This window comes from Chelonia mydas, chromosome 9 (assembly GCF_015237465.2).
Source record: "Chelonia mydas isolate rCheMyd1 chromosome 9, rCheMyd1.pri.v2, whole genome shotgun sequence".
Lineage (NCBI taxonomy): Eukaryota > Metazoa > Chordata > Testudines > Cheloniidae > Chelonia > Chelonia mydas.
Window position 1 is genome coordinate 62,791,210 of NC_057855.1, and position 18,361 is coordinate 62,809,570.

General features: G+C 50.4%; 1 protein-coding gene across 3 annotated transcripts in view; it reads left to right on the forward strand.

The window, feature by feature from the left end:
* The window catches only part of LOC102938270 (gamma-aminobutyric acid receptor subunit gamma-4), a 75,322-nt gene that overhangs the window by 43,056 nt on the left and 13,905 nt on the right, over positions 1–18,361 (forward strand). For 2 of the 3 annotated variants that reach the window (XM_037909540.2, XM_007063974.3), the window contains exons 5-8: positions 4,980–5,200; positions 5,960–6,042; positions 10,708–10,845; positions 15,896–16,048. In XM_037909540.2, coding sequence (XP_037765468.1) covers positions 4,980–5,200; positions 5,960–6,042; positions 10,708–10,845; positions 15,896–16,048 — 595 coding nt within the window. The remainder of the gene's footprint in view (positions 1–4,979; positions 5,201–5,959; positions 6,043–10,707; positions 10,846–15,895; positions 16,049–18,361) is intronic. The other variant, XM_037909541.2, reaches the window with a different exon arrangement.

Sequence of the window (18,361 nt, forward strand, 5' to 3'; positions counted from 1 at the left end):
TTGTGAACAGGGACAGGAAATAGGCAAAGTAATGGAAGATGTATTATTTTCACCTTCAGATAACTAGCTGAATGAATTGCTTTTGGAATTATCTATCTACATATACACATTCATTTCTGGGCTGAGACTGTGCATATGAAATTTTGGCTGGCAGGGTAATTTGGGGGAAAAGAAGTCATTTTAGAAGGAAAATGCTACCTCCACTAGAAGTACAACACTGCCAGCCTGAGTCTCTAATGTACGCCAAGGCTGCTTGAGGACAGCCTTTTCTCTCCCCCTCTGCGTCTCCTGCTTGTTATGCGTTTCAGAGAGATGCTCCGTAGCGTTGGGTAATGTGTATAGTTTTGCTTGAGCAGTGGATACAGACCACACCATATGGATCTCAGATGACATGATAATAATTCCGAATGCAGCTTAGCAGCCTGAAATAAAATTGGTCACTGAGCTCAATTACCATTTCATGCATATGCAACGAGGAGACATGTTCTGTGCAGCACAAAGGAAACTGTAGATTGAATGCCGTCCACCCACATGTTAATTGCATCACTTAACACTGTGTAGGCAGCCCTGATCCCCTCCCTTCTCGACTTCTCTTCCCAAATATCCTGCCTCAGCTACATGAGTAAAACCGGCATGGGCAGCCTTCTGGGAGCAGGCCTCCGCTAGTGTCGACACAAGAAAAGAATAATGAATGGCAGATGAAATGGAGCGGAGTGGCATAAAATCAGCTCCCGGTGATGGGATTGATTGAGTGTAGATGGCAGAGCGATGGGGAAGCGCTGAATGGCCAAATCAGATCTAAGTCCACAGGACTCCCAAATAAAGAATGTCACATCGCCCCATCTGGGCTTTGGATAACTACACGTTGTCACAGCTGGAGTTTTGGTGGCCTTCAGGCAGCCAGTCTTTGCAGTGACTGGTGGTTCTCATTAATGGTCTCTGGCTGTTCCTTTTGCACCTGGTGTCATACTGGAGCATGTGTATGTATGTTGCACCAAATATTGCCCAGATGGCTGGATTGATACTTAGCTCTTAGAAGATGTCCCACTTCTTTAGCATCTTTCATCAAGTGATCCAAAAACATATTTCACACCATCAGTTAATCCTCACAATGGCCTCTGCAATATTGTCAAAGGAATGTTTTGCAATAATCATTTTCCAGGTGGGGAAACTGAGGCACAGAGAAGTCTTGCTCAAAGTCACAGAGTGACCCAGTGGCAGACAAGGAATCTGGAAATCCTGGCTCCTGGATCATGGCAGGAGAGACCCCTTAAGTAAATTGTATATGACCAGAATTCAGAGCGCAGATTTGTGCTGTGTCAGGCAGCACCTGAATTTAAGATGGCTACAATACCACATTGTACTGCAAGAGGGGTACAACTAGGGCTTGAAATCTAGGCGATCTAGATGATTTCATGACCTTTCCATCATGCAAGATGGCAAAAATCCCACAGGCAGATTCTGCAAAAAATATATTTGCAAGCAATTTTTCCAGTAAAATCCACACCTTTGCTTTGCTAGTATTTGTGAGGCTTTCCAGGAACAGTTGTGCATGGGGAAAGGGAAATTTTTATGAATAATTGCGTGACTAGATCGTTATATGAGTATTCACATCATTCACGAGCACCTTGAAAGTTTCTTGGGGGACTGGGAGTCAGCCGCTGCGGAAGCACAGGATCATGTGACTTAGATGACCAAACATGCAGCGCAAATAGGACGTTATGAATAGCAATAGTCACAGAGTGCCGTGGGTCAGGTGTCACCTGCAGGCTAAAATGTGTTTGCATAAATCATGCTTTGGCTAATTTTAAATAACAAACCCATTCATAAATATCAACATCTACCCGTAGAGCATTCACCAAGGGACAAAGGGAACAAACTCAGCCAGTAATTTCTTCCCTGCAAATTGTTCACCCAGCTTTGCTCACAATATCAGCTGCAATTAGATGCAAAGCTGCAGTTCCCAGGAAGGCTCTACACTCGCAGTCTGAATTCTTCCCATGCCATCAGAGTGCATTTAGGGCATAAATGAGGCTGTCGTCCCTGTCTGTCATGATGTTTGCTGGAATGGCAAATGGAATGGTTATGTTTCCATAACTGTTTTACAAAGATCCATTGTTGGCTGTAGTTCAACCCCCAATTTGGAGGGTCAGTGGACTGCTTTTCATCTGGCTCCTACCCTTTGACGCGTCTGTCTCAGGTGACCCTCCCAAGTTAAAACTCCACCCGCACTGGCATAGCATTGCACCGCATCCAGGTACAGCCCCCAGGGAAGGGCTCACAAAAGGAGGCCAGATTTTCAGAAAAGCTCAACATCTTTCACGCTGCGCTCTTTTAAAAATCTGCCAGTGTCACAAGGGGATCTGCGGGGCACTGGCCACTTCTAAAAATCTGGCTCTGATTTTGGGTACTTAGAAAATCTGGCCCTGAACGCTTCGGAAAACCTTGCCACCCGTGCAGCTTGAGCCCAGACGTGAGTGCTGAACCCTAGCCTAAACCTGATCCAGATCAGCAGCCTCCTCCGCCCATCTCTCATTGAGACCAGGTTCCCAGGAGCCAGCACACACGATGAATCTACCGTCCCTCGGCATTGCTGTTCTGCCATGATCTCATTCTCACGCGCGGGGCACATTCAACACCAAGGACATTCATCGCTGGTCAGTTGACAGCAGAAGGACAACATTTCAAAGCGGGGAAGATGAAGCAGGGTGTCTAGCACTCCGCTCCCCTCCCCACGTGGGGAGGACACATTTTTCAAGGCCATGTTTCTATTTTAATAGCCAATTTTCGGAAGTTGGTTCTAAACCAGTGGCAAGGGCAGCAGGGGGAGGACATGATGCAGTCATGAAAACTTGCACTGAGATAAATCAAGAGAGGGAGGGAGAGAGGTGGCAGAGTCAGACATTGTTCATCGCCGTTCAGGAAGGAGGAGAGCCGGACACTGCCTGAGTGCATCAAGGATTTTACTGGAGTGGAGGAGATCAGGAAGGAACAGGATAGTAGTGAGTAGAGGCTATTGCAATCTCATGGCTAGTGTGAAATGAGTTTGGTGGTCTCAACCCAGTTCCTAGTGGACATAAGTCACCATCTCAGACAGGCATATTCCCGGCTGTCACTAGGCTTGACTGGGCCCTGGGCTCCAGAGGTCTACAGGCATACTGATGGGCGAAGTATGTCCCACCCTTGTTCCAGGAAGAGCCAGCATTTAGTCTCCAGAGCTAGCAAACCCTTTCACGTGCATTGAGTTTGCTTCAGTGGAATGGGAACGTAGACTAGACCCAAAGCACCTCACAGGTGTGAACGGTCAGCCTGGCTCCTGCCAGCTGGGCCTGAGGGGCATTCTCTTTTGGCTCATCTGCTAGAATAGCTGCCTGTGAGCCATGAGGTTTCTGGTTCCTATCCCACTGGAGGGAGCATGCATCTAGGATAACACGCACCAGTGAACTGAAGCACTACGCTGGTCAAGATGAAGTAACTCCCTCATTTCACTACTGTGAGGCATGCACTGACCCCGAATAAACTGCCTTTCTAGCAGGTTTCCAGTTCCCAAGCATTCAAGAGGTCCCTCCATAGGAAGCTGCTCAGTCACCCTGGCTGATAAAATTCAGAAGCACGGATAGTCTTGTCACTAAGGCACTGGCCTGGCACTCAGAGCAGAGCTGGGCGCAGAACAGAAATTCCCTTTCTAAATGTTTCATCCAGAGAACGTCAACCGGGGATGTGTCACCAATGTTGGAACTTTTTCCCCTTTTGTTCTCAAAATCAGAATTTGGCAGAATCAACCTGATTGTGTGATGCCTTTTGATTTTGACAGAACTGCATTTTCTGATGAAAAACTGTTCCATCGAAGCTTTTTCCACAGACTATTCATGTGACCCTCGGCCAGTCAGTTAATCGCTCCGTGCTTCAGTGTCCCAGCTGTAAAATGGGGACAATAATGTATCCCTGCTCCCACTCGTTGTCCGTCTTGTCCATTTAGAATGTAAACACTTCATGGTAGGGGCTGTCTCTTACTAAGCGTATATTTTAGAGGCCTTTCCCTTTACCCTCTCCCTGGTCCTTGTCACGCAGACAGAAAGCAGACGACCAGAAGTCCGAAGTGCAGGCAATGTGGTGTTTATTGGGGTTCGTTCCAAGCAAGCATATTCATAGCTCTACATGCCAGCAGAGTCTGTTTCCCAGTGTTCTGTTCCAAGCTCTGACGCTGCATAGCGTTTACCCCTATGTCCCCCTTCCCAGCTCTGACGCCGCAGAGCCTTGCCTGTGTCCCCATTCCCTATTTCCCCCCTTCTCCTCCTTAGCAGGCCCAAATATACCTGCAATGCACGCCTACAGTCCCACCCCTTTTGTACCCCATGGGAGGGGTAAAGAGTGAGGTTGTGCTACAGTCAGAGTCAGGCATTTCTTTGGTCTTTTAGTGTTTTATACCTTCTCCCCAATCCTCCCTTGCCCCTCCCAACTGGTTGCTTGACCTTGCCTTGAGATAGGGGTTGAGGCAATTGTACCGAGTAACACTTTAACCGCTCTTATCTGTTCCATTTGTACTAACAAATCCATCTGACTAGGCAGAAGCAACCTACACGGTCTTTGTCCTTTGTTTACACATATTATAAGATATAAGAGTATCAAAAAGTCAAACCCAAAATTCTATCTCAGGCTGACAAACAAACCTATATACTAATAGTATGCACAATGCCTATACTACTGTACCCACATACGCTGCCTCCATGGCATCTCAACTGGTGCTGGTAGGTGCTAGGTGTAATAAATAACAGTAGCATGGGCAACCTGCCCATCTTCCCCTGCTCAGTCCACCCAGATGCCTTTTTCACCTTCTGTTTCCCAGGAGTTCTGGGTGTGAATCTGACTCAGCGGCCCCAAGACCCTGCACTCTGGGCTTTGGGAGCAGAGCGCTGTGTGTCTGTTCCAGGCTATATAATTCCTCATAATAGGACATGCTGTCTTGTCTCTTTTGGCAGGAATATACCATTGATATCTTCTTTGCTCAGACCTGGTATGACCGGCGCCTTCGCTTTAACAGTACCCTCAAAGCCCTCACTCTGAACACTAACATGGTGAGCCGCATCTGGATCCCAGATACCTTTTTCAGGAACTCCAAGCGGGCCGACTCGCACTGGATAACCACGCCCAACCAGCTGCTCAGGATCTGGAATGATGGCAAGGTTCTCTACACACTCCGGTACGTCTCGGGCATCAGCCACAAACGCAATGCAACTAAATAACCCCTGCAGCTTTGTGCTGCTGTGCGGGAGCACAGAGATGATGATGCAGTCAAGTCACAGTGCAAGATGTTCCCAGGTGCTGTGCTACCATACAGAAAAGATGATGCAATGGTATCTCAGTGCTGGGGGTCACTGGGGGCTGTGCTGTGATCTAGCAGAGGGGATGCAGTGGTGTCTCAGTGCTGGGGGTCACTGGGGGCTGTGCTGTGATCTAGCAGAGGGGATGCAGTGGTATCTCAGTGCTGGGGGTTCCTGGTGCTAGTGGAGGTTACACAGATAGACAGAGAGATCAAAGAATGTTACCATCCCAAATCAGGATGAAAAGTCAAAATCATAGACATTTTTGTGAACCAAAAATCCGTTAAAAAAATCAGTTTGACTCTTTTTTGAAATGTTTTATTTCAATTTTGACCCTTTTTTTTTTAACCTTAATTAGCTTAAATTTCTGCATGAGCAGTCATTTTGAACTGGAATTTTTTGTTTCAAAAATGTCAAAATGAAACATTTCAACAATTTCTTAAAAAAAAAATCCAAAACCTTTTTGAGTAAAAAAGTGTGGTGAACCTGACCCTTTCTTATGGGACCCTTTCTGTTTTGACAACTCAGCATTTTTTGACAACTGCTTTGCCAGAAAATCCCTATGTGGGTTTATTACACAGCTGTGTCTGAGGTCAGACTAAGCTGCATTGAGGCTGATTCTTTTATCTCACTTCCAGGCTGACCATAGAGGCGGAATGTCTACTCCAGCTGCAAAATTTCCCAATGGACACGCACTCCTGCCCACTGGTTTTCTCCAGTTGTGAGTATCAGTGCCTTAAATACGGTTTAAGGAAGAAATTCAACAGGGCCAAACCCTTGTACCAGGGAGAACAGACTCTCTTATGTGGGTGTTAATTCAGACCCCATGTTCCTGTACCACTGGGCTTCTCCCAAACAGCACCAGCAACAGACCTCAACCATGTCCTGGGGCCTCCTCCTGTTCCTGGGACAAGATTCTGTGCTGCATTAAATTTCTGCTCAGTGCAATAGAGGGGGACAGGGGAAATGGGGATATTGGTTATGCTCCCTGATTATCTGTCCAGCCTTGGGGCAGGTTAGAATAGCCTGGAGGTCATTTTAACTTACACCAGTTGGCAGTGGTCCCCATGGGATCATCTACCAGTTGAAGGTAGCTGGAGCACAGTGCACACCAGCCAGGAGCTGTGGGGAGGATGGTGTAGGGGCCATCTATGATGACCCAATGGGGATTACCCCAAGCCAAGGGCAATAAAATATATCCCATGCCCTTTGGCCACCAGAGTGGCACAAAGGGACATAGCAGGGCAGAGATTCTGGAGCTCATGCTCCAGGAGTCTCAGAACCCGGGTCTACAGACATGGGGTTGCTGGGCTCATGCGACAGCATTAAAAATAGCCACGTAGCTATTCTGGCTCGGGCTGGAACTCGGGCTGTGACTCCCTGGGCTTCAGCTGGAGCAAGAACGTCTGCATGGCTATTTGCAGCACTGTAGAGCAAGCCAAGTCTGTTGTCCCAAGCTCTGAGGTTAGCCGCCACGGGGTGTTTTTTTTCCTGTGTAGATGTACCCTATGGGGATGTCTACATTTACTCTAAGCCTGTCTCTGTGGGACCCTGGTTAGTGGACCCAGTGTTTCCAAACCTGTGCCTTAGCATCCTCACTGCATTATAAAACTGGGTTTATAATTGCTGGCCCAGGCCTCACAGCCATGCCAACGGGTCCATACTGCACTATGCCGAGCTTCTGACTCATGTCTGTGGCTTGAGCTGCGTCCACACTTGGCTTGGACCCAGGTCACAGCGGGACTTGGGCTCTGACCCATCCCCCTATCAGGGCCCAAGGACTGGGTCCTGTGTGCTTGCTGGCCTGACCCTGCGTCAGACTGATTTGTGTGTGGACAGAAGCATGGCTTGCGCTCAAACCTGAGTCACAGCCCAGGCTCAGCATGTAATGTAGACATACCCCGTGCTTGGAGTGGGCAGCGCTGATGGTGCCTGCTATCTACTGGGCTCCACCAGTAACTTAGCTTGGAGCATGTCATCCCATTTCATGTCTTCACAAGAGCATCAGGAGATGGCAAAGCAGATGTGAGCTTCATAACCTCCAGCAGCTCCCTCCCCACCTCCCTGCCCCATCCCCCTGCCACTGACAAGATTCAGACCGGACGGCTGTGAGCTGCTTATGAGGAAAACAAAATGCGGAGGAGATACGGTCCCCTCATCCCCTCCCACCTCTTGCCCCTCCCTCATTCTTTGCTAATTAACAGTACATTCCATGCATGCTCGACAATTAATTAGAAACACAGTTTAGTTATGCTGTCAGGCTCTCCCTGTCTCCCCTCCCCCAAGGAACTATCATAGAGGCGTCAAGATCCCTGCTTCAAAACAAGTTTGACATTTCATTTTACAAATGAAGCCAGGAAGCAGCCACTGCTGCAAGGTGCAGCTGCTGGGGAACAGGAGATATGCTCAGGCTGCGAGGTGGGTGGAGAGGCAAGGAGAAGCACCAGAGCAGAGCTTTGGCCTGGGTGCAGCCATTGCTGTAGCTGCACCGGTACTAGCCCTGGTGTAGCCAGGCAAAGCCGCTACTTGCCCTGAGGCAAGCACCATCGGTGCTAATAGCAGCTTCGGCTGCCTACGCTGGGATTGCAGCAGTACCGGTCACTGGCCACTGATGGCTGAAATTGGGGCTCGCCCAGTGTAGACACAGCCTTAGGGCGTTTTGTTCACTAGCAAAATATCTCCATGTGGCGCCGGTGAAGTTCTACCGTTACCCGTTTCCCAGCGGGCTGCAGACACCCCAGGAGCGGCTCTGCATGGGCAGCTAAGCTCCCCTTTAAAAGCAACCTGATTTGGTGAGGTGGGGTTTCAGCTTCCCCAGTCCCACCTGGGAAATCCCATGCAATAGCACAGCATTACTTCTGGGGCATGTCCCAAGCTCCTTGAGGGAGGGGGGAGGGGGCTGCAAGTGGCACCAATGAGGAAAGAGGGGAATGGAATGAGGTCACCCCGCTGCTCCCACTGTCAGTATTTTGAGTCACCTATCACAAAGGGGCTGGCTGTAGGGCCGGATGATCCCCTTTGGGTACAGGATGGAACCCAGGAGGCAGCCCTCTGGATAGATTATTATCGGATGTAAGCAGAGGAACCCATCTCACGCTTTGGGGTCACATCGGCCTTTGGTTCCCGTTCAGCTCGGACTGAACCAGCAGCCTATAGGTCTTACGGTAAATACAATGCTTCTCCTGCACCGCTGCTCTGGCCTCTGAGGGGTATCGTCTGTCAGGGGCTCTCCAGGGACTGTTTGCTGAAAGGCAATGGAAGAGAGAGCGCATACGAGCCCCAGGGACATGTGCAGGGCGAGCACTGAACTCCAGTGTGGCATGGAGCCAAGAGACAGAAGAGCTTTGACTGCAGTCCCTTAAGCCAGCCGCTGGTCATTAATTACAGCCCAACCTCTCTCTCTGATCCAGCTAACTGGCTGCTGAGGTGCTGCTCATTAGGGGAGTCTGTCTGATGCTGTTGCCTACCATCTGCGATGCTGAAGCCATGCCTGGCCCAAAGCAGCCGCAGCCCCCCTCAGATCACACAGGAATGGCTGATCCGGGGGCAGCAAGCAGTGAACCTGAAGACTGAGCCCATGCCCTAGGCTGCCCAGGAAAGAAGGGCAAAGGGGAGCCCCATGCCCTCCAGCCCAGTATGCAGCTTCTCAGCACATCTCCCAAGGGTTTGAGTGGCAGTTACTTTCTTAACTGAGTTTAAGTATGAATGAAAGTGATTGATAATTCCTCTGGCCTAGAGCCCTGAGCGAGTGTCTCCCAGGCAGGGCTGCCATTGCGCCCCATTGCTGACATGCCCTACCCCCTTCCTTCCCATCTTAGACCAGCTTAGCTCTGCTGGTGCGCCTCTGTGCCCCCTGTTAGTCCCTGCCTGTTCCTTCACACCAGTTCTTCAAACACCTCACTCCAGACCCAACACACCCGCTGTTCCGCCCAGTCCTTCCTGTGCATCTCGACCCTGATCTGCAGCACCCCATTATTCCAATCCAGGGGCCACCCCCACCGCTGACCTGTAGCATCTAGTCCACTTCTAGTACTTATCTGTTTTCAGCCACAGAGCTCAGCATGCTTTATGGAAGAGGTCAGTAATATTATCCCCATTCTACAGATGGGGAAACGGAGGCACAGAGAAAGGAACTGACTCACCTACGGTTAACCAGTAAAGCGGTGGCAGCGCTAGGAATTGAATGCAGGTCTCCTGGGTTGTAGTCCAGTGCCCTATCCCCTAGGCCACACTGCCTCCCCGCACTAAATTTTTCATTCCGATCCTGCAGCCCCCCTCTGCTGTGCCATAGCCATGATCTCCCATGCAGCAGCACCAGTGCACCACAATCCCAACCAGCAAACCCACTGTTCTCCCAATTGCGGGCATCCACACCAGGTAACTGCACTGGAGACAGGGCTTGGATCCCACCCCTTAGTGCTGGATTTGACCCCTTACTCCTTTTGGCCTACTGGGACACAGACCAAGGTGAGCCAATTTACAACACAGAGAGGGAACCCCCTGCTCTAGTGAGCTACCTGCTCTACAGTCTCCTCTCACAGAGAATGGTAGTCGCTTGCCACATCAGCCTGCAGGGATCAGACATGGAGGGGCGGGTGAGGGACAAAGCTGTCAGAATAGCTCAGTAGAAGTTTGCAATGTACAAATGGGAGTTGATGGGGGGCTGAAATAACCACAGCAGAAAAGAGTGAGCCAACGCACAAGCGTTAAACTAGAAACAACAGTCGTAGTCATGGGAAGGGCTAAAACCAGGTGGTCTGTAGCGTGGCCAGGGTGGATGGAGGACTGTTGGCTCAGACACCTGGATCGAGGGATGGGGAGGCGGCAGTGTTAAAGGACTGGAACTACAAAAGACAGGGATCTTTGGACATGTTAATGGGCTCTTAGATCCTCAGTAGCAGTAGAGCAACCTAGCTCTCTTGACTTCTGAGGAGCCACACTGATGTACACTGGCTCAGGGCCAAGCCCATGCTTCTCTGTCATCTGTGTATTACTGCTTGCCTGTCTTGCTTCTTTAGGCTGTAAGTTCTTTGGGGACCATAGTTTGGTTTTGGAAGGTGCCTATGAGTTAAGTGCCCAACTTCCTTTAGAAGCTAGGCCCTGCCTTATGCCTGAGGTCGGACTCATTAATCATAATGGCCTTTGAATCAATGAGAATCCTAGCCCAGCTCTTCTTGTGTGTTTGCAAAGTGTCTAGAACAACAGGGTCCCAATCATGAGCAGGGCCTTTAGGCACGACCACACTAGAAATACGAAATAGCAACAATAATATATCACAGTGGTCCAAATTGTCTCCAGAGCAGATGGCACCAAAGAGACATGCAAGGTTCTTATTTCTGCACAAGGTGTCATGGCAATTCACCCATTGTCCTTGTCCCGTCCCCAGATGGCTACCCGCGAGAGGAGATTATCTACCGCTGGAGGCGTTACTCCATTGAAGTCTCAGACCAGCGCACCTGGAGACTTTATCAGTTTGACTTCACAGGTCTGAGGAACACATCAGAAGTTCTCAGGACAGGGGCTGGTAAGGCATCCTGGCCCCACAGAAACACTGCTGTGTTACAAGGGGGCTCTCCCCAGCTTCAGAGAGCATGTGCACATAGTAGGAGAGGGCAGAGTGCTTAGGGCAGAGGGGATTGGTGGGAAGCACCAGGAAGCCATAAAGCCAAAGACAGAGTCATTAAAAGAAGGGTCCAGCTACAGGCAACCTGTAGGGAGATATGCTCGCTGTAGCCCATGGAGAAGGGCAGCAGACACAGCATGTAGCTAGGCACAGTATGGGGTAAGACAGAGGCACAGGATATCCCCCCACAGCCTGAGGATGGGACAGAGCAGAGAAAGGACCTAGCTAGTGACAGCAAGGGTCAGGAAGGAAGGGGAATGGGGATAAAGAGTGTGGTTGGGGACAGCATGAGGGCCAGGCAGAATGGCAGTCAATGGCTGAGACGTGGAGGAGTAAATGAGACGTAGGGCCTTGTCTCAGGACAGCTCCCATGTCTGCGCCACTGCAGAATGTAAATGTCCTGGCTGAAGCCATAGCTGTAGTATGCTGCTAGCCCATCTTCAGGAGTCTCCAGGACAGGCCAGCTGATGGAACGTTATGCAGACATTGCTGTTAGTTGTGGCTGCAGCTGGGGGACATAGTCAGTCTGAACTCAGGGTCCATTGAACGGCCACCCTGCCACGTGCTAGCTGTCCTGGATGCACGTGAGCTGTGTTGTAATGGAGCTAAGCAAACCCTCGGAGGTGAAGACAACAGTGGTGTCTAACGGCAGGAGTAAGTGGAGGGATGTCAGGACTCCTTGGTTTTACTCCTTGCCCTGCTATGAATTTGCTGTGTGACTTTGGGCAAGTCATCGAAGCCTTCTGGCCCACTGCGTACCTCTCTGTAAACTGAGGGTGCGAATAGATGTGAGGGTGACTGAACTAACATTTGCATTGTGCTATGAGAGCCTCTCTTGAAAGACGCTGCTGAAGTGCAAAGATCTGTAAATTAATGTCTCAGGAAGGACAACAGGACAGGGGAGAATGACAGGAGGGGAGTGAAAACTTATAACTCCACACAGGCAAGCTCAGTCGCAACACATCCCTTTGGCCAGCAGAGCTGGGCCTGATGCACGACAGCCCGTGTTCCCATGTCCAGCCCCTCACTGCAGAAACCTGCATGAATGTAAACCAGCCTTGCAATGCCAATATCACCAGGGAATGGAGAATCTTCAGTCCCCAGCCCTTCCCCATCAGCAGTGGTTTTACTGATATCATCAGGGAACCCTGCCCCACCCCCAATCATCAGCTTCACTGAGCTCACCAGGGAACCTGAAATCCTCTGTCACCCCCAGTCTCTAGCTCTACCAAGCTGGGTTGCCTCCATTCAGCTTCAGGAGTGTGATCTCGTTTATCATCAACACTTGTCTCCATTGCCCTAGGAGCAGCAGGTTTCAGCACCACCGCTGGCTCCTCTCCGGGACTGGAGAAGGCTTGTACCTGGAGGGATGAGGCCAGTGGCTGAGATGCCGGCCTGGCCAGAGAACACAACTACACATAGAAAAGGTTGGGCGGAGAGGGGTGCGTCCGTGACAGGCAAATATTAGCTGTGTGAAGAAAATGCTGCCACCCTGGGACTTGTGGAATAGGCAGCAGAGTGGGAGCAGGGTGAACTTGTAAATGAGGGGGGCTGTCCGTGAAGGAGGTGTGAATTCCACAGCAGTGCAGCAGAAGGTAGCGGCAGAGGCCTCGCATTCAGGAGAGCCCAGCTGAGCACCACCACTGAGGAGCTCCTGCCCCCCCGGAGAAGAGGGGGGATGTGATGTGATAGGGAGGGGCTCAGCTAACTCCCCAGTATGCGCTGTGTTGGCAGCACACAGTTGCTGTAGGATCGCTGGCATGATGTGACGGGGAGGGGAGTCCTGGGAGAGGGACAGCATGGAGATCAAATCCCCGCCTCCCTTGCGCCAGAAGGGGGCAGGGCCTTGCTGATGAAAGGAATACAGCCCTGCAAAGGGGAGCAGTGGGAGTGGGGTTGAGCCACACAAGACAGCAAGCCCTCAGGCTTGGACCCTAAGAACTGAGGCTCAGCCATATAGAGGAAACCCAGGTCTGTATAAGCATGGGGAGCGAACACACTTGTTTACTCTAGGAGGGAGCAGTGGAAATGGAGCATTTCAAACTCCAGGATGGTAACGGCACCCATGAGAGCCAGGATTAAACAGTGCATTGAGAGAAAATTGCCTTCTCCCCCGAGGAGCAAAGGGTTTCTCCAGGATCAGCCCTTTGGGGAAGCAGGAGCAAAGAATCCGTTGCAGGGAAATATGGACAGGGCACTGCCAAATCTCTCATCCTTACAGATGTGAAACCTGCCCCCTGGGTGAGCTGATTCTGCACCGTGGTAAGGGAAACGGACACATCAAAACAAACCGCTTTTCCCGTCTCCTTTCCTGGCAAAAGCAGCTGGCCAGGGAACCATGCACATATGTTAAACCATCAAAAAGCGCAGATTTATGCCAACACCTGGTTTAAAAAGTTCAGATGCCAAGTTAGCAGCTTGGCAGTGAGGGCAAAGGGATTAAAGCAGGAGGAGAGAGGCTGAGAGGTAGAGACAGACAGACAAAGGCCGCAGCAGCCCGTTCAATGAGAACAGAGTCCGGGGCCCCCAGGCAGGTGCTGCATGCACAGGTCAGTCGGACCAGCTCCATTCCAGCAGTGGGCCATGTGTGTCCCACAGTGGCACTGATAGACACATGTGGGGTGGATCTGAGAATCGCAGCGAACAGGCTGCTGGCTACAGAAATAGCAAGGATACTGGCCAGCTGGTAAATCACATCGGACAGAGGAAACCAAGCCCTAAATTACATGGGTTGCACTCTCTTGCCAGAAGATGTTGTGAAGGCCAAAGGTATAACTGGGTTCAGAAAACAACTAGACAAGTCCATGGAGGATAAGGCCATCAGTGGCTATTAGCCAGGATGGGCAGGGATGCAACCCCATACTCGGGGCAATGCTCTCACTGCCTGAAGCTGGGAGGGGACGATGGGGTGGATCTCTCTCTGTGCACGCCCCCTGAAGCTCTGGTACTGGCCGCTGTTGGAAACAGGCTACTGGGCTAGATGGGCCATTGGCTGACCCAGCATGGCAGCTTTTATTTTCTTAGCCACCTTCCTCCTCAGCTCAAAAGTCTTGAATCCTAGCTTATTCCGCTCACCCCCAGGACCCCTCTCCGCCCTATGCTGGGAGGGGTTGGCTCTGTCCCTTGCATCCCCAGAGCCCCTCTCTGCCCTACACTGGGAGAGACTCACTCTGCCCCTCTTGCTCCTTCTGCCCCTTATTGGAAGGGGCTGGCTGTGCCCCCCCCGTGTCCCCACAGCCTCCTCTGTCCCTCATTGGGAGGGGCTGGCTCTTCTCCTCTCCCTCCAAAACCCTCTCTGCCCCACACAGAGAGAGGCTGGCTCTGTCCCCTCATCCCCAGAGCCATTATCTGCTCTATACAGGGAGGGGCTGGCTCTGCCTCTCTCACACTGCAGCCCCCTCTGCCCCACATGAGAAGTGGCTGGCTTTGCCCCTCTCATCCCCCACAACTCCCTCTGCCCCACACTAGAAGGGGCTGACTCTGTCTTCTCATTCCCCAGAGACCCCCTCTACCCCCCCACAGGGAAGGGGGGGGCCTCTGATTTGCTGCACCAAGCCATCACAGTGCTTTCTGTTCAGCGTACTTGCAGGCGAGCCCCCGCCCCCCCCCCCCCCCCCCCCGAATGGCTCTGCACATCCACCGTGAATGCATTGTTAACAGGCTAAAGGCATGCCCCATTATAATCCATTGCAGTCAAAGGAAGCTTTGCCTGGTTAAAGAGTGCATAAAGGGGCAAGGAAGATGTGGCTCCATAGCACTGTGAATGTGCATGAGTCTTTCGGAGTAAAACACCATCCTGCCCAGAACTGTTTCTGGTTTAAGGGACAGGAGACCAGCCACCCCAGGCCAAGACATGGGGCCAAAGCTCAGGAAAGGGAAGACATGAACCTGGCTGCTGGGCAGGCTCCCTGGGAGAAGCAGATTTTCAGGAGAGATTTGAAGAACAAGAAACTCTTCAGCAGCAGAGCTAGGAATCAGTGATCAGTGTGCTGGTGCGTGGACCAGTATGTAATGATGTCTGCAAAGTAGTTGCTGCTTTATGTGTGTGACAAAAGGGGCTAGTATCTCGCAGTAAGCAATATTGACTAAGGAGTAAAATGACGGGCTGACAGTTATAAGCCGTACTTCTAATGGCAAAGAGATGTTGAATGGATCCCACCTCTCCCATTGTCACTGCAGCCCTGGCTAGGTGTAGCTTCTCCTTGCTTCCTAGACTTCACTATGGTGAGTTGCCTAGGGCTGTGTTTGGATGCACACGCACACACACACAAGGGTGTAGTGTCAAAGCAAAGGAGGAGAGGCAAGTAGATGGCGGTGCTGGGATCCTCTCAGCCTCTTTTGATAAGGTAGAAATTTTGCATGTAGATGTTCATAGCTGGCCGTGGTAGTGAGAGAGTGAGTTGTGCCTTAAATGACACCAATCAGCCTCAGTCTTTGAGGGCCTGGCTCTTTCGCAAAGCAGTCAATGGCACCTTCAGGCCCTCTATTTGTTCATGTTTAAATGGTCAACTATGGAGGCAAGCCACAAACTTGCCATGTGAATTCAAAGGTCTCGTGGGCCTCCAAGCTCAATGTCATGTAGCAAGAAAAAGGCAATGATGTTCTTCATGAAGGGGAGTTTGTTCCCCAAAGGGTAGTGAGGAAGCATGGCCTGGTGATTAAGGCTCTAGCCGGTGATCCAGGAAAAACTGGGTTCTACTCCCTGGTCTGCTGCAGACTTTATGCATGTCCTTGGGCAAGTCACTTTGTGTCTCCAGTTGCCCAATGAGGGTAGTGTTTTTCTACCTTACCAGGGTGTTGTGTAGCTCAATACATTAAAGCTTGTGAGGGGCTCAGACAGTAGGGTCCTGGGGGCTGTGTAAGTATGATAGATAACAGGAATAAAAGGGTGATTAACCATCTCCACCTCCTACTATGCTGATTTGTCTGCCTCTTTATGGCCTTTTTCTAGGGGACTATATGGTCATGACGGTTTCCTTTGATCTGAGCAGGCGGATGGGCTATTTTGCCATTCAGACCTATATCCCCTGCATCCTGACTGTAGTTTTGTCCTGGGTTTCCTTCTGGATCAAGAGAGACTCCACACCGGCCAGGACTTCTCTGGGTAAGGCAGACTGTACTGTACCTCCAGCGCCTGTTGTCTCAGCAGAGGTGTGTGCAGCTAGCCGGCAAGGGCCATTTTCCAAAATGTCTAAGTGACTCAGCAGGGCTAGTGAAAATTCACGGGACTTAGACTGTTGGGGCATGTGGGTGCAGATCCTCAATGGTATTTAGGCATCTAACTTCCACAGATTTCAATGGGTGCTTAAGTACCTTTGAGGCTCTGGGACTTAGATACTTTTGAAAATGTTACCCAGCATCCAAGATGCTAGGTCACCTCATTTGTAATGTTCCATCCTTGACACAGGCCCGAGAGCAAGCGAGAGCTGAGACTGCAGTTCTGGCTAGCGGAGAATCTGCAGTGCATCATGGGTATCTGCACATTAGCCTGAGAGAAACCCTGGCACTTGTTCTCCTCCAAGCCAGTGACAATGACAGACCGACAGACACACATAGACACAGAGAAGTGTAGATCACTTTAGCAGGATGTGCCTGTTGCACCACTCCGCCAGCCCTGGCTCGCCTGCCACATGGGTGAGTTATGTATCTAACAGCGACTTCCTGAGAGAAGAGTGCTATCGGGGGGAAGATCTCTTTGGTGCACTTGGTAGAGCTCCTACTTTTTATCCAGTGGGGTGTCAGTCTGACAGCCGGCTCTGGTAAGGGTTTGAAGCTCAGATGCATGCAGGTGTGTGCACACACGAGTGCAAGGCAAGCGGAGAGGTGAGGACCTTGCTCATTGTCTAGGTTTGCTAACCATCTCTGGCAGAGATTGGGTACAAAGCATATTTTTACTGTTTGGTTAGGATCAAGAGTAATCTCCATTTATTGTCCCGTGATGTCTCCACTATATAGGGATGGTGTCCCTAGCCTCTGTTTGCCAGAAGCTGGAATGCGTGACAGGGACTGGATCACTTGATGATTACCTGTTCTGTTCATTCCCTCTGGGGCACCTGGCATTGGCCACTGTTGGCAGACAGGATACTGGGCTAGATGGACCTTTGGTCTGACCCAGTATGGTCATTCTTATGTTCGTGTATATGGGGAGGCAGGGGGTACCACTAGCAGGAGATACCTTTTAGAGATCTAACAGGTCTTCACCACCTCTAGTTCTTCTGATCCCATTTCCAGGCTCTTAACTCTATTTGCGTTCTGCAGTATGAGGTGCATCTTGTATTCTCTTCCCCTCCCCACTCTCACTTTCTTTCACCTGGATTGTTGATAACAGCATCAGGCCTGTGAGATCTCCTCTGACACTGGAGAGACCATCATCATTGCACAGGGCTAGTTGGATGCTCTCACAATCTCTGCAATGCCACCCCCACCCCATAAAAAAAAGCAGGGAGCGGGGTGGAGAATTTAATGTTGGTTTCAATAGAGGTAGAGATCAATTGCATTCTAAGCATCTGAAGGAATAAATGTCAACAAACAGGGCATTCGGCAGGGCTGGAAAAAGCACTGTTGCAGAAAAATATGTTCCAAAGGCAGATTTCCACAACTGGATTTACCCAGGAGGGGGCTCTCCCTGTGGGATGCTGAGCCTCAGGATGTCAAGAGTAACGTATTCTCTCTATAGCCCTGTTGTATTTCATAAAAATAATCCCAAATCTATTTAAAGACAGAGTCAGCCTACATTAGAGACCCTTATGTTACTTTCAGTAGTATTTGAAAAATCTGCTAAGTCATATCCCAGATGCTAATGCAAACACAATAGGAAAATATATTAGGTTGAAATCTACCCCCACTTATATCCTGTGCAACCTCAGCAGGTTGGAAGGGATAGAAGGAAGGATAACTTTGGCTTAGCAATGGAGAAGCAGGAGTATGGAGAGTGCCCGCTCCAGAACCCTCTGTACCATGCAGCACTCTGGCTGAGTTCACATTATTGACCACGGGAGCTATTTTCAGAGACTGCAACCTCCACATTTGCTTCCTGTGAATGGGCTACAGGATCCCACGTATGAGATATCTGAGCATTTGATCCAACCCCCATTAAAGTCAAAGGAAAGACCTCCATTCACTCACTGGGCTTTGGATTGGGCTCTAACTGCACAGGCCAAATTCATTGTGGGTGTCACTTCATTGATGTCAATGGAGTTACAGGAGTTTGGCCCTTGGTGGACCATAGCTTAACTCGCTCCTACTAGAAATGCACCATTGTTTTCTCCAGGAATTTTACACTCATCACAGGTTTATCCAAGAATCTCACACTTGGTCCTCCACAGTTCAGAGCCTGTAGTCTACCAGCCCAGACCCATTTGGAGCACTAAGGTGTAACCCATCAGCTAGAAAAATTTCATTGCTACATGTTAGGCAC